We start from the raw sequence: 24932 nt of genomic DNA on the forward strand, positions 1-24932 counted from the left end.
GGGGAGCTGTCTCTTCGTATCTCTTGTAGAGCCCCAGTGGCTCCTGTATTTGGATAAGGAGAGAAAAAAAAGGGTTTGGGAGGGAGGGATGTGGAAAATTAGTCGAGGAGGGAGTGAACGGATAAGGTGTGCTTAAGTTTTGAGCGGAAATGAGATGAGTGCAGGGTGTGGTCTCTGTTCCCGAACCTAGTTATAAAACTTCATATAGCCATGTTTTCATTAGTGTATAATCCTCGGGATAACGTTTTTATCTGCCATATTAAACCGCTATGTTCCTACAGTAACAAAGAACGGACAAAGATAGTAGATGTGGCCCTTCGTGGTTTTTTTTTGAGAGTTTAACGGCCACTATAACTGTTGATTACACCGCCCTCGCCTCACTCATCCTCACTCACCATTTAAGTATATTTTCATGCTATTACTGTGCATTCTGGGACTTCTCTCACTCACTATCATATCATATCATATTTCATATCTATCTGTAATTTTGTCTTCCAGATGGTCCAAACTGTATTTTTATGTTGGTCTATTCTGTACACACATTTGTCTGTCATGAAGACGGATCGCTCCTCTGTTGCTCTTCCTGAGGTTCCCATTCTGTCCTTATTAAAAGGGAATAGAGGGTCTAATGATAGAGGGTGTCTGTAAAGCCGTTTAAGAATAATTATCCAGGACGCTTCCCTGACTCTATTAGTTAACACTGATGATATCATTTAAAGGAAAACACTTAAATATTCATTAAAGCTAATGTAGTTCAGAGGAATTTTTTGTCATATTTGTTGAAATTCTCTTTACTTCCCAACTGAAATCAATACATCAAATGCTCTGGGAAAACAAATAAAGAAGAAAAAGAAAATCCGGTATGTGCAGCAGTCACAGGCCTGTAATAATCTCAGCCAATCATTTCATTCGGACCAAATGAAACGATCGGCTGGCCAACCTACCACCTCTGTGCACTCTGCCCACCCGTCAGGAAGGGCACCCGGTGTAAAAAGCCAATGCCAAATCAAATATGCGGATCATCAGATCTGCAGATGATACGCTGTGGCAACCCCTACGGGCTTCACATATGACTTCATTATGTTAGAGCTACAGTCCCATCGCTTTATGACCTTTTTTCTATATTTAGAAAATGGACCCTTTTAGACCCTCGAATACCATAAATATGCCGCAGTACCAAAAGAGAAATAGTGGATATTAAAGTGAAGCAGGTGTTTTTTTTCTTTTTTAATTGTTGGTTTTACCATAAAGAAAACAGAGGCAAGTGGTCTGTGTAGGCTGGAAACAAACCAGTGGCTGCAAGTCAACAAATTCTTACTTTTTCCACTTTTCGGTCTCAGGTCGAGCTGCTAATGGTCGTGTTCAGGTTCCTGGATCCTTTTCAGGGTTGATACAGATTTCCCAACCCATTAAGACCAAGCCCCCAGGAAGACTTTTTCTTAGAAGGTTACATTGTGAAAGAAGCGGCTGTAAAACGATGGATACATCTTTTGTTGAGCGTAGGGTAGAGTTCAGTGTAAATATGCATATTTTTAATCAAGTATTTCTATATTACAGTACTTTTACAAAACTAAAGGATTCAAGTAATTATTCAACAGCTGAATAATTACTGGTAAATGTCCTTAAGCTGCAAATGTTCGTCATATTCAATCATATGTGTGTGGCTGCTGCTTTTCAATTAGAGAGTGACTGGCTGTTTGGCTCACGGCGAGCCACCCACCATTTCTAAAGAGACGATCATCGTCATTATTCTCGGCTCGGCTCGGCTCTCTCAGAGTTTTGAAATGGAAAACGACTTTCCAAAGATGAGAAGTAAGAGCGGAGAATCCTTTAAGCCGAGAGTCCACAGGGAAGCTTATCTCCCTGTTCTCAGTGAAAGGTGGTGCAGCTGCATATTCCTGACAGCGCCGAGGGGGCTGCCTGCTCTCCACACTTCAAAATATTTCAGCTTCATCCATAACCACACTAACAGCAGTCTCAAGGTAACAACAGGAGCTACACTCATTCACCCAAGCTACTGTTCGGTTCACTAAAAGCTTGAGGTGAGGCACCTCAGGTGAAAAAACATGATTTTCAGATGGACAGGTCAGTGCTGAGGATATTTCACATTTATGTGTTTTATGATTTCATAAAATAATCCAAACAGTCCTCAAGGTATATTTCTATAAACACAAACATAAAACATGTAAAGCAGACTGTTGATTGAATATGTTATATTTTCAATATGCATATAAGTTGTTTTAAGTGTACATTTAAACATGTAGTGAGGACCAGCTGCTACAGCTGAAATGTGGTCAATCAAATCCACCAGTGCTAGTTACTGTTCACTTATTGTGAAAAAAACACACAAAAAAAACACAAATCCATACTGGGAATCTTACAGAGAATTCTTATTTCTGGTGTTCACATCAAGTCATTTTTAGTTTCTATAATGGACCGAGGTAATAACTCAACTTAAAAAGAAATTCAGTTAAATGTGGCATTTGGTAAACTGACTAAATAAAATATTTTTCCACCATATAATCCATGATATTTATATCAGTGTAGCTGTGATGTAAATCAATGAGCATGATTTCCTTATGGTGTTTTATTTGTCAGATTAGCTAAAAGCCTGCATTTCTGTCTGACTGAAAGCTGCAGTCAGCCTTCTGTTCAGTTTGGAGCTCCTACATGACTACAAGTGGTCTTTTTGAAGTGGATAAGAATGTGAGGTAATTCTGAAAGGTCATGTGATCAGGGTGAGTTGTCATTCATATGTCTCTGGAAACTGTACAAGCGTATGTACACATTTACACCGTCGCTGAATTACAGGAGACAAAACTGATCCCGAAGTTGAGTCGTGTTTCTCTGTTTTCAAAGCTCTCCTGCAACATCATCTCATTTATTGGAATATAGCCTTAATATAACTTTTCAATGGTGGAAGCTTGCCAAATGGTAAAAAAGGTAGCTCCACAACCCGCCCAAATCAAGTTGTTAAAATTAAAACAACAGTCACCAAAATATGACACAGTGGCTAAACACACAGCAAACAGCTAACCGCGCTAGCTACGTAACAAATGAAAGCCATCAGCCATATTTTGAGAGTTTTCAGTGGAGGCATTGAAACATTTTCACCAACACAATAAAACTAATTTAATTATAATTTAGTTCACCCTCAGTATGTCCAATTTGCCAGTTTGTCTGTCCTTCAGTAATCCCAGGAGGACAGGATTTAGTTTAGCTACAATCCATAGGAATGGATTGTTTGTCTTTTATTTTCTTTTTTTTACAGCAAATAACTGTCTAGTACTTAAGCTGCCATTGCCAGCTGTATAGCACTATTGCAACTACATATTAAAATGACTAATATTAATAACAGTATCTTGAATTCAAGCTTAGCTACTGCATACAATGTGATGAAAATGTGAACGAGATGTCATGTGTGCATCATTTTGGCTCAGCATAGACAATAACATAACACAATTACTCAAAGAGACACACACGAGTCTTTTAATGTCCCGTATCACGTCTGTGTTTGAACCAGACAGACACTGCATTGTGGAAATGAAAAGGGCTCAGTTTACAACAAATTACAAAATACTGAATAGGTGTCCTCAAAGTGTTTTTGGCCTCGGTGTGCAGATGGTAATACGTGATTTAGCAGGAAGAGCTGGAAACTTTTTGTCCTCAGAAAAGGGGACATTGGAAGACAATTGTGATACTGACAGTATAATGGACTGCCAAACCCCTGCAGCAAGAAATCAGAGGGAAACTAATAAAACAATGGAATAATAATTCCCATCTCTCTGTAGGACATGTTCACCAATGTAAAGCTAAATGCAGGCATTCACACACGTCTATAATGACCAGCTCATATAAAATGCATGGAGCATGTGCATGTCGGAATACATCGGTCTACATTAGAGACTCCCCTGCTCCCACTCGGGTTAATGTAATTCCATCTCTGGCTGACCGTAAAGGCAGCGTGGAGCTTTACGGAGGAAAATTAGCCCCAACAGACCCTTTTCTCTCCTACCCAATCCAATCGGCCTCCATCTCATTTGTATCAATTAGGCAGGCAAACATGCTGTTGTGGCGAATGTTGAAAAGCGTTTTCACTGCAGGGACACGGAGAAAAAGAATATGAACCGAGCGTCAGAGCTCCAAGGTCCTTTATTTGGCTTGGGTTTACATTCTGCAGAGCGCTGATACACAGACTCAAAAACTGACAGCAACACTTGATAATAGTTTGCCCTTTAATGGTTAGCTATTATTACTGACAACCTTAAACATTCATATAGAAAAAAAAAAGTAAATTTACAGCTTAACACCTTTCATAGACATGTTAACGTTTTATAAAAGCTTTAATTGACATTTAAAACATACATTGATAAGCGTGTTCTGTACACAAAGACCAAGAACAGAAAAGTGGCATTTTCTGAGAAAAAAATCAATTACAAGCCTGTGACTGGTTGAAATAATTGGAACAAATAAAGTCAGCAACAAATTGGAGCAACCATTTTAATTCACAATGGCCTTCCACCAGTCTATCAACCGCTGTATTCCTCTGGGATGTAATTATACAGCCACAGCCATATGAGTTTATCCTGCTGCACACGGACTGTTAACAGCACCGCATTGGGAATTAAAGAGTATTTAAAAACATGATTCTTGTTTTCAACAAATGTTGTGTTGAAAACCTTCAGCTGGTTTAAAACAAGCCAACACTGTCTGACTGTCTGTCTGTCTGTCTGTCTGTCTGTCTGTCCACCACAGTGCAAATGACGCATACATTAGTAAAATGGTAATGGTAAACGGACCTGTACTTGTATAGCGCCTTTCTAGTCTTCTGACCACTCAAAGCATTTTTACACTACGGCGAGCGAGGGTGTCCACCCTTCACGACACATTCACTCGGTGAGGAGTCCGTCGAAACAGAAACGAACTCCAGGTTCATACACATTCACACACCAGTATCTTGCTCAAGGATACTTCGACACGTGGCAGGAGGAGCCGGGGATCGAACCAACAACCTTCCGATTGGGGGACGTCTAGTACAAGGGGTCTTTACTCTCCCTGTGAAGTGGCTAAAGTGTGACACGTTCGTAAGCTGAGATGGATCTGTGTAAAATCAGGTTTTTTGAGGAAAAACTGATCCAGGAGCAGATTAATGGTGCTTTAAATACTTAAATACTGCTATAACAGAGAGCAGGAAAACAGCAGGAGAATTTGAAAAATGAAAGAAACAGAAATGAAAGTGCAGCAGAAAAAACACTGAAATGTCTATGTACAAGTGCAGAATGACTGTTATTTAATCTGCTGTGAATCATTAAAAACGGGCAATGCGACCGTTAATGTGAGAGAAGGTTCAGACTGTACAGATTAGAAGACCTTGGGGTGTCTCAGATGCTTGTTGGAAACTGGATTTTAGTTCAAACAAAAAAAGGCTGCTCTTTAAGACCTCGTTGTCATGGCAGCATGGGTATAACCAGGCTAATAGAAGGAGGGTTATTAAGCAGATCTGATGTGTGGAGTCGGCTTCCTGGCGCCAGCGCTCTAATAAAGTCAGTAATAAAGAATTTAAGACAGCGGACCGACTACTGAATGCTTTTTTATATTCATCACTAAGTGTGAGGCTGGAAATCTGCTCATCAGGGCGAGTGCAGAGTGAGACCTCCTGTCCGCTATGAACCCGCTCATGGCAACACAGCCTGTTGCCTTAACATGATTTAACTGGTGCCGTCGATTATCTGTGACCTACACAGAACAACATTTTTTACACGCTAGCTCATGTTTCACTGTAATTTGTGTCTTGTTACTGTGGTAAATAAATGCCTTTGATAACATAAACCCAAAGCTTTCCACATTTATTTGCGTCTTCCGTATTCAGTGAGAATCTGTGAAGTGCTAACTGTTTACAGAAGAGTAAAGCAGACCTGTAGCTGAGCTACTGAACCTGGTCACGACTGGAGAAAGGCTGGTTTATGTTAGCTGCTGAAGACTGGGAAAAGCTGAGAGGGCTTCGCTGATGAGCAGTTGTCTCTTTCTGTGCATCTTTTCATTTCTGGATTTATTTCTGCCAGTATGAAGAGTAAAATCTAGCCACGACCTCTGACTTTAAAAAGGAAACCAACCAGCTAGTTTTTGCTGTTGGTCCTTGTTAGGCGGACTACTGTCTACAGAACAACCTGGGAAGTTTAGAGGGACCAGATCTTTGACAAAAACAGTAGGAAATACTGTAGTTTTGGCAGCTACCTAAAAAAGACAGTAAAACACACGTGGAAACTTTGAATGTTATTTATTCTGAGCAAGGAATAAAGAAATAAAAGACTGCTGAAATGAAAATCTGTTTTAAGGAATTTATCAAATAAAAAATCTCAAACATTTGAAGGTTCCAGTCCGTCCAATCTGAGGATTTGGAGCTTTTTAAAACTGTTAATAAAAGTACAGGACGATGCGTTGGGCTCTTTCTGATAAACTAAACAATGATTCATTTAAAAAAAAATAAAACATTTCCTAATTTATGATGGGCATAATGCTGTATTGTACTCTTCCTTATTACCGTTCAACAGACACAGTGTGGAAGCTGTGTGCCTTTATTCTTCACCATCATTTTAAACATAAAGAATTGATGAAGTGACACTTCAAATTATCACTACTTGCAGCCGTAAATGAGCAAAGTGAAATTAGTCTTCTTTGGGTAGCTGCACATAATCATCCCCCTCACCGCCATTATCGTCAACATCATCCTTCTCTTAAAGTGTCCAGTGGGAAAAATCTCATTCAAACTGTTTTAGCACACAAGTTCCATCCATAGGAGATGGAGAACGGTGGATATTTCGTCATTTCAAACAAGATTTAAACATTTTTGTGTGACATTTACATGTACATATGCACAAAAGCAACTGTGATTCACACCAACAGCTGTTACAAGTTTTTACACATAAGGCCCATAAGCTTTCAGTTTTTACCAATGTCCACTGATAAATAGCTGCAAAGCCCGGATAACACAAACACTGAAGACATACAAGCAGTACAGAAGCTTTAGAATGAACTTACAGTACATGTTGGTATTTGTCTGAATATAATCCCTACAGCTTGTAACTAAAACCTTTTGTTTTATATTACATACATATTACATTATATTACACGCAGGGCCTCTCTGTAATTGAACCAAAATAACTTTTTCAAGGTTAGTTGTAAGTCTTAAAAATGCATGCTGTTGAATAAAAAAAAAAAGAAAAGACGACTCAAAAATACCATTCACCGTTAACTTAGTAAATACATTAAAACATGAAAAACACATAAAAAATTATCGGATCAAAAAAAAATAAACGCTCCTACACAAACAGTACAACTACGTTTCTAAAGTTCGATAGATTTTGCTATTGGGTTGAGTATCGGATAGATTGGATTGATTCTCATTTCGCTCATTTATCGGGGTTCAGATCCTGGCTTTCACAAACTGAACCGAAATATGTCGCCAGTAAAAACTGATTTTAAAAGTACATACATAAAATATAAATATTCTTAATCCTAATCGTCTCTTTCCCTTTTGATTTTAACTGAGTTTTACTTGAGCCAGATGTTCTAGCATTAGCTGATTTTAGGCCATTATGACTTGAGAAAACAAACAAGGTCTTCTTCTCTTTGTGAAATTTTTTTGTTGCACTTAAGTGCATTGCATTAAGCAAATAAAAACTGATTAGGAACATTTTCTTTGCCATTAAAAGATGCATAGATCATAGTTAGGACTTGAACTCCCAAACTTATGAAATACAGATCTCGTACACGATTTCTGTGTCAGTATTTGAAAAACAAAATTTCAATTGAGTCTGATAATCAGGCTAACTTCTTTAAAAAGAGGAAGCTTTTAAAAGGAAGCTTTAACTTTACAAACTGCTGTTGTTGCTTCACTGTGCAGCGATTAGCTGGCAACAATGTGTTGTGACTGGTCACTTAATGCTGACTGATATTATGGAGTTGTTGTGTGTAAGATTACATTGATATAAGACAGAACTCAAAGAAAGATGTGGCCAATCCCATTTTGAGGTTGATAAATTTAATTAAAACGCACAATTCCCAAACAATCCACGGTTCTTAATAATTTGGAACTGGTACCCATTTGGATACCCAACCCTTTTTTTGTGCTACGTTTTGTTATAAAAAAATCTACTTTGCAACAATAATTTTAAAGTTACAGGTACTTGATTTAAAGTTTGTGTAATGTGTTGTCTGTGTCAAAGTAGTGTGCCGTTTCACTGAGTAAGGCATAAATCAAAGTGCAACCAAAAAATGAAGATTTTTTTTATTCCTTTTTTTTCTAAATGAGGTGGTGGGTGGTTAAACACTAAAAGCTCTACATGAAAAGCTGTTCGGGCTGACAGTTCCGAATCCACGTGCTAAAAAGTTTCTAAAGACCGAATCGATACCAGTTTGTGAGGTAGTTAGATTCTTTAACCGAAATATTAAACACATCAATATATTCAGGCTGTCGAAATGATAAATTAAATCTAAAAACCCTTAAAATCTTTTGAAGGTATCTCCAACCTGAAGGAATGATTTAGCTTTATGTTATCGTTAGATTGCACTACATTGCTGGACTTGTGTGAGTTGCTGCCAGTAGTCACATATGTCAGACACAACAGCACACTGTAGTGCAGCTGTGACGTAATGAAACACAACACAAAGCACCACAAGTCCTTACAGCTTCGTAATGCTTAAACGTGATGAATAAATCCTAAAATGGCCGCCGTATCCAACAGCAGCAAATCAAATACTTAAAAAACAAAAATGTGCCCTAAAATGGTTTCTAAAATGGCATGGGTGTGTTACTTCCACCTGCCAACAGTCACTTCACTTACTCACTGGACCATGTAGGAGGAGAACGTCTCTTCGTGTTTGTGTGAGTTGCGGGTGATGATCTGCTCGATGGCGATGTAGGTCCCCGTGAGGAACCCCACCAACCCAAACAAGCTGATGACGATGTTCTTGATGGTCACTAGCGGCGACAGGCCCTCTGTGTGAAACGCTATAATCTGGAGGATGGGAGGAAAGATCAGCGCCAGGAAACTGCTGCTGACCGAGCCCACCAGTGAGATGACGAGGTCCAGCTCCGGTATCAGGATGGCGAGAGCACCTGGAGGAGGAAATGAATGCTGGTTAACAGACTGACTGTATAACGATGAGCTTTGATAAAGTTGTTCATTGCTGTTTCTTCAGCTTTTAATAACCTTAAACCTAACCCCACCTCCAACCCTTTCCATAGAAGGTCAAACTGAAAAGACACATTTGGGGAAAAATCCTATAGTTGCACTCCTCCTTTTTATGCACCATATATGGCTTTAGGGGAAGGTAATCTGACAGTTTCGATCAAGATTGAAGTTTCAGGCGAATTGTAGAAATTGCGGCTTTTAATGTCCTCTTACTTCACATAACCTCGATGACTCGCAGATCTGCGCTACTTCAACAAACCACAGGAGTTATGTAGTGGACTAGATGGCTGTTCTAATTGCATTGAAGTAGTGTATTTAATGCAATATTGTGTTTTAGTGGTGCAAATGGAGAAATTCAAGTCTGGCTATAGTTAACAGGGCATCTCAAAATAGAGAAAATAGATTGCAGTTTAGATCTTGGATGGTGGCTGTGATTAAATAGATCCTGACAGTTTAGTTTTTTGGCCAGATCGCCCACCCCTATATGGTGTCACATATATCCATCATTGGACACACCGACACACAAATGATGGCTACGGCCGAAACCTGGTCGGACAATACAAGTTCTGGCCTTTCCCTTCTCTGTGATACTGTCAAGGAGGCACAATATATTGGATAGGAAATGCATGAAGGAAATTGACTTAAGTTCCATCTCTGTACAGAAAACTGCAGAAACATCTTTATTTTGGGGTCTTTTTACAGATCTGCACAATTTTGGTATTAACTTCGCAACACACAATAGAGGCGGTTGTGAAGCTCTTTATAGACTTATTGTGATTAAGGCCATTAAGATAAATTAGACTTGATGGGGATTAATGAGTTTGAGAAAAATACAGTACAGTTTCCAGCCTTTTATTTTGGTTAAAAAATGTCAAAGGCTGGAAATAAAACAATAAACAAGACCACTAACAACACTAACTTTGCAACAGCTGTTTGTCATAAAGGATTTCTGAGCAGTGTTTCTTCATATTTCATTTCAGTGCCAACTGCTTATCAGGTTTAACTTCATTACAATTATTTCGGTTCTATATCGTTGATTTCAGCACCCAGTATTTCTACTAATGAGATCCTAACATTACAAAGTGACGAAGAGAAGAGAAGACAGAAAAGAGCGATAGGGGAGAAATGAGGTGAATCGTACCAGGAAATAAAAGTAGGATGAGGATAGAGGACTAAAAGAGGTGGATGAGGTAAGGAAGATGACAATGCAATGGGAAAAATGGGGAGAAAACAACAAATTTAGAAGTACAGGACAGAGACGTCTGCTGTGACAAAATGAGGCTGTGATTGTGCGGATTGTTCTTCACGTCTGCGGGAGGGTCCACCATGCTGCTATGGGCACTGCGGACCCGAGTCTCCTTTACCCATTGCCATGGAGACAGGCATAAACAGCATTTGGCAGCTGTGTTCGGACAAAACAAGCGCCCGCTCTGACGCCACGCTGCATTGTCGCAACCAAGGTGTGTTTCCGTTCCTGCTGACACACTCCACAGTGAGGCTTACACCTTTAAATGGGCACATGGGCCATCGTTACACGCATGAACACACCTGAAAAGAGACTACTCGCTTTGCTACACACACACACCAAATACACACTTGCTCTCTTGCTCTGTCTGTTAGCATCTTCTCCCTAGTGAGTAAAGAGGACAAGTCGGGCGTACTTGTTCTCTCTATACGTCAGACACCCATTACCAGCGTCTTATAAAAGACTCTTTGAACCATAATCAATTGTGCGCTGCTGCATGTTCACAAAGTCTGTCAAATTAACCTATGGGGTGACGGCAAGGTCGAGCTTTCATGTGACAAGTTCGGCAGAAAGCGCCTGGCCGCCACACACTCCCGGGGAGGGAACCTGTCAATTCGAGGAAAAGGCCCTCACTGTTGAAGGGTGCTCTTCAAACTAAATTTGAAGCTTTCCGAGCCATCAAAGAAGGCAGGCGCGGCCGTGAAGGAGGATGGCGAGGGGCAGGGAATACCTTAAGAATGCCCTGAACTTTCATAGCAAATAAACTGCAAGGCTGTAGCTAAAAGACTGGCTGCTGTCCCGAGGGAGAGGCAGAACGTGGATCATCAGGCAGCTTCAAAGAGCTAAAGGGAACGCTCCGAGCACACTAATTTGGCAGTGCAACCTCTGATCTTACAAAAACAAAGAGAAAATAGTCCACTTTTCTTTCTTCCTGGCTTTGGTGTGCTGGAGTACAGTGTACACAGAGGGAAGGACAAAGACGTTAGAGGAGGAGACAATGTGACGACGGTGGTATTAGGAGGTTCGGAAAAGAGTGTTGGATAAAGGCAAGGTGAATGAGGGATCTTATCATTAGTGTACAATTAAACTTGTGCATGTGCATCAAGGTTAAGGTATTTGTGAAAACGAGAAAGCCGTCAAAAGAAAATCAAAATAAGTAGTAGCCATCTAATTGTCTACATCACTGTATTACTGTGTTCATGTAGCACTAGTCAATGAGGTTATGCAAAGTTTGGAAACAAATTAAATACAGCGATCTCTACGATTTGCCTGAAGTGGACGCCTTCGATCACAATCTCGAGCTAAAAGGTGGAAGGTAACTCAGTGCTTGGAGCTTAACCCTGATTCAAGACAAGGCCCCCCAAAAATGCAAGATTTGCTAAGACAACAATAGAAACAACCAACTAAAACAGCATAGTATTGAGCAAAAAGAAACTCTGGGCTTTTATCTTTACAACCACCGGCATCAACAGACACAATGCAGGCAAGGCCAGTTCAAATAAGCAGCAAGAAGAAGAAAATAAGGGTAGACTCAGAGGGGAGGAGTGAAGTGGGGGTCTGGTTGCCTTTAGATAGTCAGCGGGCAGTTTCTGAACTGAGACCACAACTTTTAAATCCATTAGGAAAGGGAACTCCTCAGACAGGTAGAGTCAATTACCTCCAGAACCATTAAGATATAGCCAGCGGGGGGGGTGCTCTGAGGTTGGATCAAAGGTTGGGTCTTGGTTTTCTCCACATGTACAGACACTGTCCTATTGTCTCATTTCTGTACCTAGCTAACAGCAATCGCCAACGAGGACGGAGCCACAGGACCCTGCTGCCTCTAGCTCTTGAGCTTTCCTTCATCTGGCACAGCTGGCTGATCTGCTGCTCAGTGGACTATAGCTCATTAAAGATGGGAGGGAACTTAGTCTCCCCAACAGACTCCCAGGCTGTTTGCACTGGGACCAACGGCAAGTGAACAGTCAAGGTCTGTATATGCTAATGTTAATTAGCCAAGAGTGGATCTACTCAGCATGGAGCCAGCAGCAGCGGCAACTACATTAAACTTCGCTGACACTCCATACAAAAAGCTCCAATTGTGCAAACGTAAAAACCGCAACTAGTACAATAAAGAAGTCTCAATAATAATCTCATAATGACAAGAAATGACCATTCATAAGCATTATCCCTGTCGATGCTTTAATAATCCGACAATATCCCTCGAGCCTAAACGCCTGGCGATATTAAGAAGAGGTGGTCATCCCTCCAGTTCTTGTGATGGTTTAGTTGAAGTCCTTACAAGGAACTTTAATTTGTTGCTTGTGGGATTCTGCGTTGTTTTTTTTGCATATGTGTTAGCACAACTGCTTCACCAACAGGGAAATGAATCAATGAGTGGGTGGTGTTTTTTCCATGGTACTGTTGTCTTTTTGTAGCCAAGATGTACTATAATTAGGGGTGGGCAAGTACTTGATTATGTGTATCTGTTTAGCTAACTAAATGATCTGTATTCATATCCGTGCTAATACTGGGTGGGGATTATGATGGATGTGGGCAGGACTAACCAGAAATTCTTAATTTAAGTCTGAAATTGATATGAACTCATCAGATGTTGCAATATTTGCTAGAAACTTACGTTTAATAAGAGAAAACGTTTTTTTTTATAAAAGTTACTATATTTAATGCATAGCAATATTATATATTACTGCATAGCAATATTATATATTATATACCGACATATCTCTCAACCCCAACTATAACCTTAACTGCAGTTAAAAAAGTAATGCTACCCAACTCTATATGTTAATCTATATTGTCATCCTCCTCCTGTATATGCATTGTCACCAATTGGCAGCACTCTCTGAACATGCAGTGGTTCAGTGTTTTGTTCATGGACACCATCTTTTCTCATGATGATAGAAGCCTAGAACCACTGGACAGTTTGTCAGTCCACCCTGTCAATGACATATATAAACCATGATGTTGGAAGACAAAGTTATAAAACTCTTAAATATGCTGATTTGCAATTTCTCTGTGGCAGTCTCGTCACTGCCAGCGAATATATCATTTAACCAAACACCCATGATCCCTAACGATCATTGACTTGGCACAAACACACCTCCTCTGACATTGTTTCTGAATAATTGCTCTCTCTCCGTCCCTCCTTCTTGCCCTCCATTTCTCTATCAACATAACCTCTGGCTCACCTCCCTCTCTCCCACTACTTCATCACCGTGTTGAGTAGGCAATCAGCGGTTTTTCTCGCCCTGATGAACCGACCGAGATGGAAAAACTCTTCTCCAAACTAACAGACAGATCTCTGAATTAATCACTTTGCAGTGTTGCTTTAATGACAGAGGTTCCAGATACACTAAACCTTTTTCTGCCGCCATGACAGTAATGATGAAACTTTAACTGTTTCAGCGTCAGTGTAAGGTCAACGACGTGGCCTGAGAAGGACTACAAAGAACATCCTTCCATAATGATGGTTCCAGGGCGATCTACACAGCCAATTCTGCTCATTCTAGTGCTGTAACGTCGAACTTTGGTGATCTCTTGACTTTGATGCCACGATGAGGTTTACATATTTCACTATCTATATTATGGATTGCTGTGAAATTTGCTGTGGACATTCATGTTCTCCACCAAATGAATTGTGATAACCTTGGTGATCCACCAACTTTTCATGCTGTTAGCGCTTACCCCCCTAAAAGCCATCTCATAGAGATGCTAGAGTGACTGCACACTTTTCTGACATTTTACAAAGCGTATATAATTAATTAATTACAGTATTGGAAATAATTGTTAGTTGCCTCACTATTCAAACATACGGTATGTAATTGACATAACTCAACAAAATATATAGGTCTAGCATTTATACACATTTTAATGTGGAAATGTTACATGTTATTAACATCTTTAACACAGCTGTTAAGCATAATGATAATTGGTAACTGAGCAACTTAACATTTTATTTAATTATTCCTAAAGGATCATTGTATACGTGCGTTACTATGTATATTACTGTAGATAATCTGCAGGCTTCCAAAAACTGAATCAGTACTGGAATTTAAAAACCATCTCTAATATTCACAAGTATGTTCTTGGGAAGAGAACAACTTAGGAGGTTTGACAAACTTTCTTTGTACTTCGCTGTTATATGTCGTATATACCTCAAGCAAATATGAGTCATCATGGCTCCAGCACAAAATAAATATAATTTTCACTTGACTGAGAAACATTTTATGTGGGCCTGAGGAGGGTGTACATCTAGCAAGGGGGGACAAACATTTCCTTGCTCTGCAATTACAAGCTTTTGTTGGAGGGGGTGGCTGTCCTTGCTAAACTATTCCTTCTAGATCCTCTACAAATGGCTAAAAGTTTTTGGGAAATTAAATCGATTATTTCAGCCCTTAGGATACACTGTAAGAGCAGCCAAAATCTTTGGTCAGGTGGAAACGGGTTGTACACTAATCAAAGTTACCAATTCAATTTATCGTGGCTCATGGTTGTTTGAAATTACAAAAATACAAGGTGACAAGCTGTCATTACAACTCTTCACTATGAGTGTGTGAGAGGATTCATTTAATCAAAAGGCGGCAGTCTGCTGGAGGGCAATTTGGACTGAGATGATTATTTGTTTAATTTTTATTTAACCAGTAATAATGTATTTGTAGGCATTAACAACACTGAGTTACAAACAGCAGACATATCAAAATGATAAATCAAGTGGTTTGCTTGTGGTTAGTTAAAATAGCTGAGACCTTCAGGTAGGAGCAGTAAAAGTAGTGTCTTGCACTAAACTGATTGGGTTAGTATGTGACAGTGCTAATGACTAAGGTTGCAGCAGTATACTGATACCGTGGTATGAACATTGACGGTTCTACGATATTGAATTCTACTGTTAGTGTTATCAAAGAAATATGACATAGTGTGTTGTGAAATTATAATAGAGCGTTTGTTCAACAAAGAAAAGAGTGTAGGTATGTTCAGCTCTTAGTACCATTGTAGTTACTAACTGAATCTGTGGTTCAGAGTTTATGTTCTCTCCTATGTTGCTATTCATACTTCAAGATATTATTGCGTTGCTGTTTACAGATTGCTGTCCAGCCATACTGTAGCTATTTTTTTTTCATTGCTAAATCTCCTGCTGCGGCTGCTTCACATTACAAGTTTTCCACTGGCAACCAGTGGGAGGTTTTTTAGTGAAGCAACAAAGGAAATAAAATATACTGTTACTTTTTGTCACAGAGTTCATGAAAAAACCATTAGTGGTGCTATTCTTCAATAAATATATGTATTTATGTATATATACACACATGTGGCACGACTTGGTGAGTGGATCAGTTTTAATATTGCAGAGAGGAATATTACAAGTTGGATGAAGAGCTGCAGACTACTGGTTCCACGGCTCCAACATGTCATCAAGGTAAACAAAACCTTTTTCCTTGCTGTCCTGTTCTGTGAAAAACCATTTCCACCACTGACAGCATGAGTTGCGTGGTCAAGATTGCTCATGGCGCAGTTCAGTGGGAGTATCCAGTACACTTGGCATCTCTGTAGTGATACTGCCAGTGAGCCGCTCCAGCTCAAGAGTTCAGTCTTTTACTCTACATTACGTACAAGCATCCATGTGGGGTAAGTCATTCTTGTTCTTGTATGAACATTCCTGCATTGTCTGATTTGTCTTCAACACATTTTAGGGATTTCAAACCTTTCCTTAGATCTACACCTCTGCAATAAACATCACAGTCCCTATAATTATAGCCAAGTACAACAGAATTGTCTGCATTCTTCCCTTCAACAGACATTGAAAAACATGTAACACTCAACATCATAGGGCCCAAGTTTACAACACTGCTATCTAGCAGTTGGAGATTAAAAAAAAAAAATATCGCGAGACGATATTTTCCGATGTTTTCTTACACCCCTACTTTAATGTGGGCTGGAAAAAACAACATGCAAAGGTTGACAGAACAAACTAAATAGCTACAGGGGTTCTTGTGTCCTTGACCAAACTGGTCACAGTTACGATGATTTTAACTTCGAGTGCATGGGAGCAACTGCAGCACTAAATTATCCATGCAAAGCACGCTCTATGTAAACATTATTATTATTATTTCTCTGTCGCATTCTGTCATTGTAAGACAGTAAAAATGCCAAATGAATACATACATGTACAATTTCCAAGTGGAAAAAAAGCTCCATTTAAATGTCAAATACAAACAAGGACACACAGTCTATGAAGACTGAAGTACCCAGGCGTATAAAAACACACCTTTCAGAAATAAGAGAGCTTTAGCCTTGAACAGCCCCCTGGATTTTATGTGTGAGCAGGGTAGTAAGCACTGACAGAGAGAGCACAATGTGTTGTCAGAACATGTGTGTCTGTGGGAAAAGGAACAGCATGGCCTTCAGGGTGGAATTACAACGAATGTTTGCTTTATGTAGCAAAGACGACAATTGTGGAAACTGATTGCTTTAAATTGTATGGCTGCGAAGCACAATATGATAAATAAGAACGTTTGCTGTTGCTTAGAGCCTGGTTTCATGAATAAATCCATATCAATCTCTTCTGAAACCATCAATTTTAAATAATTGACGTACATCCTGGACATAAGATGGAAAAGTTCACATCAGATTATGAGGACAAACTGGTCACATTCATGATCAGGCAGTTGCGGCCTTGAATAGTGACAGGGGAGTAAGTTGACATTTCTGCTTTACAGTTGCTAAGGAAAACCATTATCCTGTCAACCAACAGCCAACCTATAGGGATATAAAAAAAGAAAGAAAGAAATAACTAAAATCACATGTCATAAGTGTACTTCTGCTTGCTTGCCCGACAGACAAACAGAAGTATCAGTAGCAAGGGCATAAACAATCACATACGTCATGGGCAAAATCACAAACAGGGAACAAAGGTTAAAAAAAGGACAATAGCGTATTTTGGTACGTACAAAAAAACACAAAACTATATATTCTGGTGCCACGCCATGATGAGCTGTCATTCTGTCTTTGTGGTGCATTTTGCAACAACAAAATGCCATCCAGAGACCTTTCAAGCCTGCCATGCAATTTGTTGGAAATGTAACATTTCATTGTGTGACACCTGCAGGATCCCAAAAATTAACAAACACAAAAGACATACTGGAGTCATACAATGGATGCCCCCTAGTGGCCACTGGAGGCTGCAGTGTTGTGTGTCACTGCAATGGAATATCAATATCCCTATGAAATTACATGGCATTTTTCCCCAGTAATTGTTAGACCAGTGACCATCCTGTTATTACCATCTTTATACCAATTCATAGCAAATTCAATACCAAAATCAGTTTTGAATAACAAAAACAATTATACTATTTTTGATCATTTCATGATCATTTTCGTTTACGTGTGATTAAAGTAATTTAGTGTTTGATATTGTTGGTTTTTATCAGCACAATTTAGAAAAGTACTTTAAATAACAGGATTTTCCTTGAGTGTGTAAAGATATGTCTGGATCAATATCCACAAGTGGGCCCATTGTCAAAAGGCCTTCGATGTTCTTTTTTTTTTCTTTAAGGAGTTTAAGAAAAACGTAAACTGATAAAAGTCAAAAGCCTCTTTTTTAAACAATAAACATTAAGCTGTAAGCACCCCTGGGAATACTACAATAAAAATAATGACAAAAAGACCTCAGTACTGTGGGCAAAGAAGCTCTCAGTGGACACTTCTGCTCACCAAACAAGGCTGAGGATGAAGCAATAGGATCAGAGAGAGACTGTTGTCCTTTCCTGGCTCGCCATCACACTGACCTGTCTATATTAAAGAGTCCTCGGGTACTACTCTGGGTTTTTAAGGGGGTCTGAAAGTGCAAGAAAGGCTTAATGACAACAGCACTTTCACAGAGTGTTGACCTCTGTGTCCTGCTTTGAGAACATAACTTTTTGTCCTGTTAACTGTCAAAAAGACACAAAAACAAAAGCAGATATGTTTGATACTTGTTAATACGAGTCCTGGTTGTCATCACTTAACAAGGATGAAGAAAATCAGTTTGACATTCTGCTGACTCTCTCATGTATAAAGTCTAAAAACAGCCTCTAAACAGTTACCTCCTGCTGCAAATGTGAAAACTCCCCAAACCTGAAAACTCAAAAGTCCTATCATGTCAGGATACTAAGCTACACACAGCATGCTCATACTTCAGCCAGTCTGTGATGCTTTATACCAGAGGATACCAAGAGGACAAGAGAGGCAAAGATCAAATGTTGGTGACCTAAGTTTTCTTTCTCTGGACAGAAAACTTGCTGTCTGATGTAGGGAAGTTGTTAAAGTTCTTCCTTGTTCTTCAATTGGAGCAGAAAGGAGTATTGGGTTGGTTTTCAGACTGACATTAGCACTGCATAGAAAAATGCTGCCCCCTCATGCATTTCAGTGAGACCACTGTGTTGGTAGTGGTCCATTAGCGGGGGTGCCTACACAAAGTGGTCAGGCAAAGAAAGCAAACAACTTTCCAGCAGAAACTTGATGACCTGACTAAACTTAAATGTTGCATTTCTACTGCATAAACTGCCCATCAGAGTACAGACTTTCCATAATTCCTGTACTAAAGCAACACTCTTCAATGAAGTACGTTGTGTTAATTTTGTTCATTCAGTGCGTATTCCTAACCTGAAGGCCTGCTTAAGGTGTCAACAATTGGCTTGTGGGTGGCTTAACAATGCAGAAAAGGAATATACAATTAGTACTGTATGGACACTGGAGAACAACAACGGAATAATAGAGGGGGTTCAGAGCGATGGCCTATGAAAAAGGGTAAACAATCAAGACTCCACATGAGGTTGCTTGATATACAGACTGGATCACATGAGATTTCTATGACTTTCTAAGACAACTATTCAGTCCTACAGGCAATTTAGAGGCATCAATTAACCTAACCTGCTTGTCTTTGGACTTTGGGAGGAAGCCTGAGTACTCAGAGGAAAGCCACGCAGGCAAAGGGGGAATATGCAACAACAGAAAGGCATTTTCTGGGTTCGAACACAGAAGTTTCTTGCCGTGACAGTGCTAAGCAGTGCACCACCATAGCTGTTTTTAATATATTTTTTTAAAATATTAATAAACAATAAATTAAATATATTTGTTATATTAAGTATAACAATTTTGATACAATGCACTTTGAACACAAACAATATTGTGCCACGCTCCAATATAAGGGTTAAAGCTCTCTCTACCTTTTCACGTCATTAGAATTTTTAGGACACAAAAATTAGGTCAAAATATGTTAAGCAACCCTGATCTAGACACTGAGGAAAACACCATGACAAAAACTATGAGGAAGAGAAGGCTGATAACAGAAAGAAGGCAGAAAAGGAGTGGAAGCGAGGGAAGATGGAGTTGGAGGGCGAGGCTGACCTTCCCCGCCCAGCAGGAGGTCCATGCTAAAGACAGAAATCCTCAGGCTGACCTGTCTGCTCACAGCTCAGCTACTCTGGTGGTGCTTCTTTTAGCTCGGCTGACACACTAAGTGAGCTGTGGGTTGGATGTTTGGGGACAGAGGTTGTCATTCAGAGATAAGGCTGGTTTAAAAAAAAAAATGTGACTTGCACATTCAGACACTGTGTTCTGATTGGTTTCTCAGATGTTACCTTTAGGGCTGATTGTTCTTCCTGTCACTCGCAAGTGATCAAGTGATACTCCTGCATTCGAGAATAGTTACCTTATCTCACAATGGGTGCTGTGATAATGACAAAGGCTGGGAAAGAGGTAGGCAATGTGTCATTATTTGCATCACAGCTATTTTTAGTCACAGTGTGTTGAACCAGACATTAAGATACGCTAAGAGCTTCTTAATTCAATTTCAATTATGTATATTTTTGCACACTTAATTCTAACAGGAAGTTATCATACAGGACAGTCTTTTTCAAAATAGAGCAGGTCTGGAATGATCCTTTATATTCATTTATTATAAATACAGAGACCCCAACAGTTCCCACCAATGAAGCAAGACCATGGTATTGGTGTGATAACTGAAAAACGACTACCTTTTAACAGCAGTAAACCATCAGACAGACACTATTCGTCTTCTAGAGATGGTGGGAGATGAGTATGAGTAGATGAGATGAATGAGAGTGAGGGAGAGAGAGAGAGGGATTAGAACATGTAGAAGATGTACAAGCAACAACAGTAGAGCAACAACTATCATTAATAATGTAAAGTGATTTTCGTATGAACGTCTAATACATGAGACGAATAATGATTAATGACAGCAGCACGATGGGCGGACAGCGATGCAGAGACAGACAGCAACTGTAGCAATGAATAAATGACTATCATTAAATCAATAATCGAATAAATACAATATACATTATAATATTTCTAGTAATTGTTTATGCAAAGTAGTAGTTTCAAAGCCAGGACCTATGGCAGGAGCTCCACCAGGATCATGAGATATCTCGTGACTGAGACGATAATTTGCAAAGAAATCCCGGAATATAGATTGTAAGTTGTAACATGCAGTTATGTGGACATTGTATTAGTGCAGATAAAGAGAGAGAGAGGAAGATGTAGGAGTCAGTGTTCTATTGGGGTTCCCTCGGATGGTCTATAATTATTTTTTATTACAGAAAGGGTTTGATCTTAAGAGGTCTACGTTGTTTTGGGAATTCAGTAGAGTTTGTATACGCTATATAGCCAAACATATGTGGACACCTGTGTTTTTATGATTTGGGCAGAGCCCCATAGCTCTAATGTAGGGAAATCTTACTAGAACATACAATGATATTTTGGACCAGTGGTTCCAAAATGTTTTAGCTTGTAACCCCTTACGAGGACCAGTGTGTAGTATTTAGTGGCACCTAGCAGTGAGGTTGCAGATTGCCATCAATCCCTCGTCTCACCCTTCCTTTCCAAATGCAATGCCTACAATGCCAGTGCACGAAGCCAGCTACATAAAGAAATGGTTTTCCCAGTTGGGTATGGAAGAACTGGACTGGCCTGCACATAGCCCTAACCCCAATCCAATTCAACCCAACCTGCCACTGTAGCTATGACATGTTCAGCATTACATATAAGTTTGAGTCCATATACTATTGGTCATGTAGTGTACCTATATTTTATTTAAATTAATAAAAAATATGTATTTTTCTTAAAATAAATGCATGGGTTTTAGATAAAGTATTTTTTTTTATTTAATTAAAAGGTGATTTTGTAATACTACATAGTGTTTCAGCTGTTTTTCTCCATCAGTATAATTTATTATTACTTTTTATTTTTTATTGTAGTGGCTTTCAGAAAGTGCTTTCTTAAATAGACCTTCAGACCTACAGTAGGTTCATCACATGACCTGACATCTGATCTTAGTGTGTCACTGCCAACAGACAAGTTAATTCAAACGAGCTGAAACAGGCGCAGGAAGCAAAGGTCAAACAACAGAGGTGAATTAGCTCCACAAGACATAAAGGTGAATGTGTGCACACATCATGTTTCTGAAAGGGTAAAAATATGACAGCACTACAGTCCAGCAACATGCAGCATGCATTCCCAGTGGCATGCCACCTTTGTGCCACAGTGCTCCAGGATGGAGTACAAAAAAACAACTAGAAGAAGAGGAGGCTCACGCGACATCCTCATGTCCTTTCTTGTTCCCATCAACAGCTTAACAACACACGCTAGCTGCTCAGCTCAAGCCTGTGGCAAAGTGACTCAGAAAAAGGAAGCACTTTTGACAATGAAATGACCAGTGCCAATATAGCTGCAATACCGGCAGGAAAAAATGTTTTGTTTCATGGCTTGCTTCTCGACCAGTACGGGCATATGGGTGAATATGACTTGTGTATTTAAGGCTCCATTAAAAAGGGGTATTATGGAAAACAGGAATTGACTCGACTTAGGTTGGATTAGCATTTTTCTAATTATTATGATGGCATTAGTTTTTGTTTGTAGAAGAAGCACCAAGAAGTGGCGAAAATTGGTGCAGTCTATGTGTTGCTAATAATACATTTATCTCGGTCATCAGTTCAGATCCGGTGTGAATTGCTTTCTGCTGCAAGGCAAGGCAGCTTTACCACATTTCAAACACAAAAGGAAATTCAGAGTGCTTTACATAAGCAAATGAAAGCAGTGTATTTTTTAATACCACCGGAGGACATCAAATTGTACACATATGGGCTTCAACAATAAATCAAATGACTCTAATGTGAAAGTGTCGTTAGAACTGGATTCAAACTGAGAATCAACACCTCAGGCATAGTTTTGGTTAGCTGGTTAGGTTATTACAACGTTGGCTCAAGTTTAAAAAAAAGTTGTATTACTCAGTTCAAAGGATTTTTGAATTTTTTCTTGATTGTACCATGTCTAAGGATAGAGGGCGTTGTATGCTGAGTTTAAAGTACATAAATAACACTGACCTAAGTTGAAAATGTATTTTTCTAATTAGTTGACGAGCCAAATCAGGGCTAATTCAAGTTTTGGGGTTGCACTGAACTGGTAGCAATAAGTTAACTTCTTATTGACTCAGGGTAAATATTGATGGTTACTTAAAGCCTTATTAACCAGTTTTTCTACATGAACAATGAGTCAAATGACTACATATAACCAGGCATTTTTATGCAGCTTTAAAGAAGTAAACATTTGGAAAGTGTATTCTATCATGCTATCAATCACAACTTCCTAGGCTGATGTAAAGCTTGTTCCTGTGAGGTTGTTTTAAAAATCTACTACCTGACACTATTGGTCAAGAATCAATTGATGCAGCTTAACCAAAGGGTGCTTATTTGGGATTCATAAACTGATCAAAAGGCAATCGAAAGGACTCCTCTGTCTTCGGGCAATCCTTGTCAAACCCTGTAACAACGTTATCATGGCACATACAACTGCAAGAAACAAGGCAAAGCCATGTAGCATTCCTACAGCTGTCACTCAGAGGCTCTCTGATCCAAAATAACAGTAACAGCAACAGTAAGCTCCTCCACCCTTCAGCCTATCTCTGGTAAATTAGAATAGAGTGCTCACTTCAAAAGAAATCTTCCTGCATTGAAATGAACTGACCTTTCGAGCTGGAGCACAAGTCAAAGCACAGCTCAGCAGAGGGAGAGAGATATTGCTCAGGGCCATCCTCTCTTTTAACTCTTATACGACTGTTTGAGCTCAAACTGAAACCAATGAGGGGGAGAAAGGAGGATTTGTTGTTGTAGCAACTAGAAACACAGAGTAAAATAAAGGTTCTTTCTACACCTCTACCACCTTAAAGTAAATTTATCAGAATAGGATACATTTAGAACATCAGTCAATACTGCACTTTTTGACATTGCAGATAAGGTTATGTGTCAACTAACTGATCTCACATTGAGCAAAAGCACTGCAAAATGTTAAACACTAAGTAAACAAATACAGTTTGTTCTAGATATTCAGGGATAAAATGGCATAATTCCTCCTCACTCTCATGATTGAGACATTAAATCTTTCTTCTGTTTTTGAACTTTTAAGATGAAACATCCTTCAGGGAAACATTAGAGCTCTGCTACTCTTCTTAACAGTGACATAAGTCTCTCTGGATATTACTTTTATATGTGACTCTTTATTTCAATATGTACTTTTCATCTCTTTGCAACATTTAAAAGAAGATTGAGGCACCAGCTCTGTGTACGATTTGGGGTTTGTTTCTTTGTACACTGTCAGCCTCTTCTTTTTGCTCCACACCCTGATAACCTTGCAAACGCAAACCAAGAAAAGCAAACTCACATTGCCAAAACACAGCAGCAGTAGTGTAACAAAGAGAAATGCTTCTCCCTCTGGACCACCAAGAATCGACATGTGTTCTCGATTCAAAGACTGAGACTCTCAGAGGCATTCTCTTCAAGATTTACTCTTCACATACGCAGACGATGATGCACTGCTTCAATCTCATCTTGTATTCCGATTCAAAACCAAAAGCAATCTCCTACTCGCAGTTGTGCATGCAGGAGCAACATGATTCCTCCTCCAGTCCCCTGCTCCTCGCCTCCTTCATTCAAGCTTGCATCAATGAGATCCCACTGGAATCAAGTCTTTTCTTATTGCTGCACCATCTCCACATTCACAACACACACTCTGCCCTGCCGCCCATGAAACCACAAGTTGCCATGCAAATTACCTGCAGACATGAAGTGGCCCGTGTATGCATTTATTCTCTTTTATTAGCTTATCAACATGCATGTGCAGAAACCTGTACAGAGTGGCAAATGTCCTCTGCATAAATCTCTAAAGGCTCCAATCACAGCTAATAAAGAAAATGAAGATCCTGGGGCGTAGATGCGCTGTGGTTCTCTAACTGAATAATTATGCCGTGACTTGAGGTTTCATTCCATGTGAAGTGCAGTGAAGAGGAAATGGCAATGAGGCTGGACATTTCTTGTTAGGAAAAATGCTTTAATATTTTCCCAATTACAACTGTTAATTCGACATTGGAGGACATCGCCTGGCACTTTGGGAAACAGTGACCAACATTGTTCACCATTTTATAGACCAATGTGATAAATTAATGTTTTAGG

At 39.5% G+C, this 24932-nt stretch overlaps 1 protein-coding gene and 1 long non-coding RNA gene across 3 annotated transcripts in view; both read right to left on the bottom strand.

Moving 5' to 3' along the window:
• Positions 1-24932, bottom strand: part of LOC118333375 — a 598798-nt gene that overhangs the window by 224672 nt on the left and 349194 nt on the right. The window lies entirely within an intron of this gene.
• Positions 6263-24932, bottom strand: part of slc36a1 (solute carrier family 36 member 1) — a 41140-nt gene continuing 22470 nt past the window's right edge. For both annotated transcript variants that reach the window (XM_035668973.1, XM_035668974.1), the window contains one exon: positions 6263-9118. In XM_035668973.1, the coding sequence (XP_035524866.1) occupies positions 8844-9118 (275 nt within the window). In that variant the 3' untranslated portion in view covers positions 6263-8843. The remainder of the gene's footprint in view (positions 9119-24932) is intronic.

Source organism: Morone saxatilis, unplaced genomic scaffold (genome assembly GCF_004916995.1).
Source record: "Morone saxatilis isolate NCDOM2014 unplaced genomic scaffold, NCSU_SB_2.0 Contig22, whole genome shotgun sequence".
Lineage (NCBI taxonomy): Eukaryota > Metazoa > Chordata > Actinopteri > Moronidae > Morone > Morone saxatilis.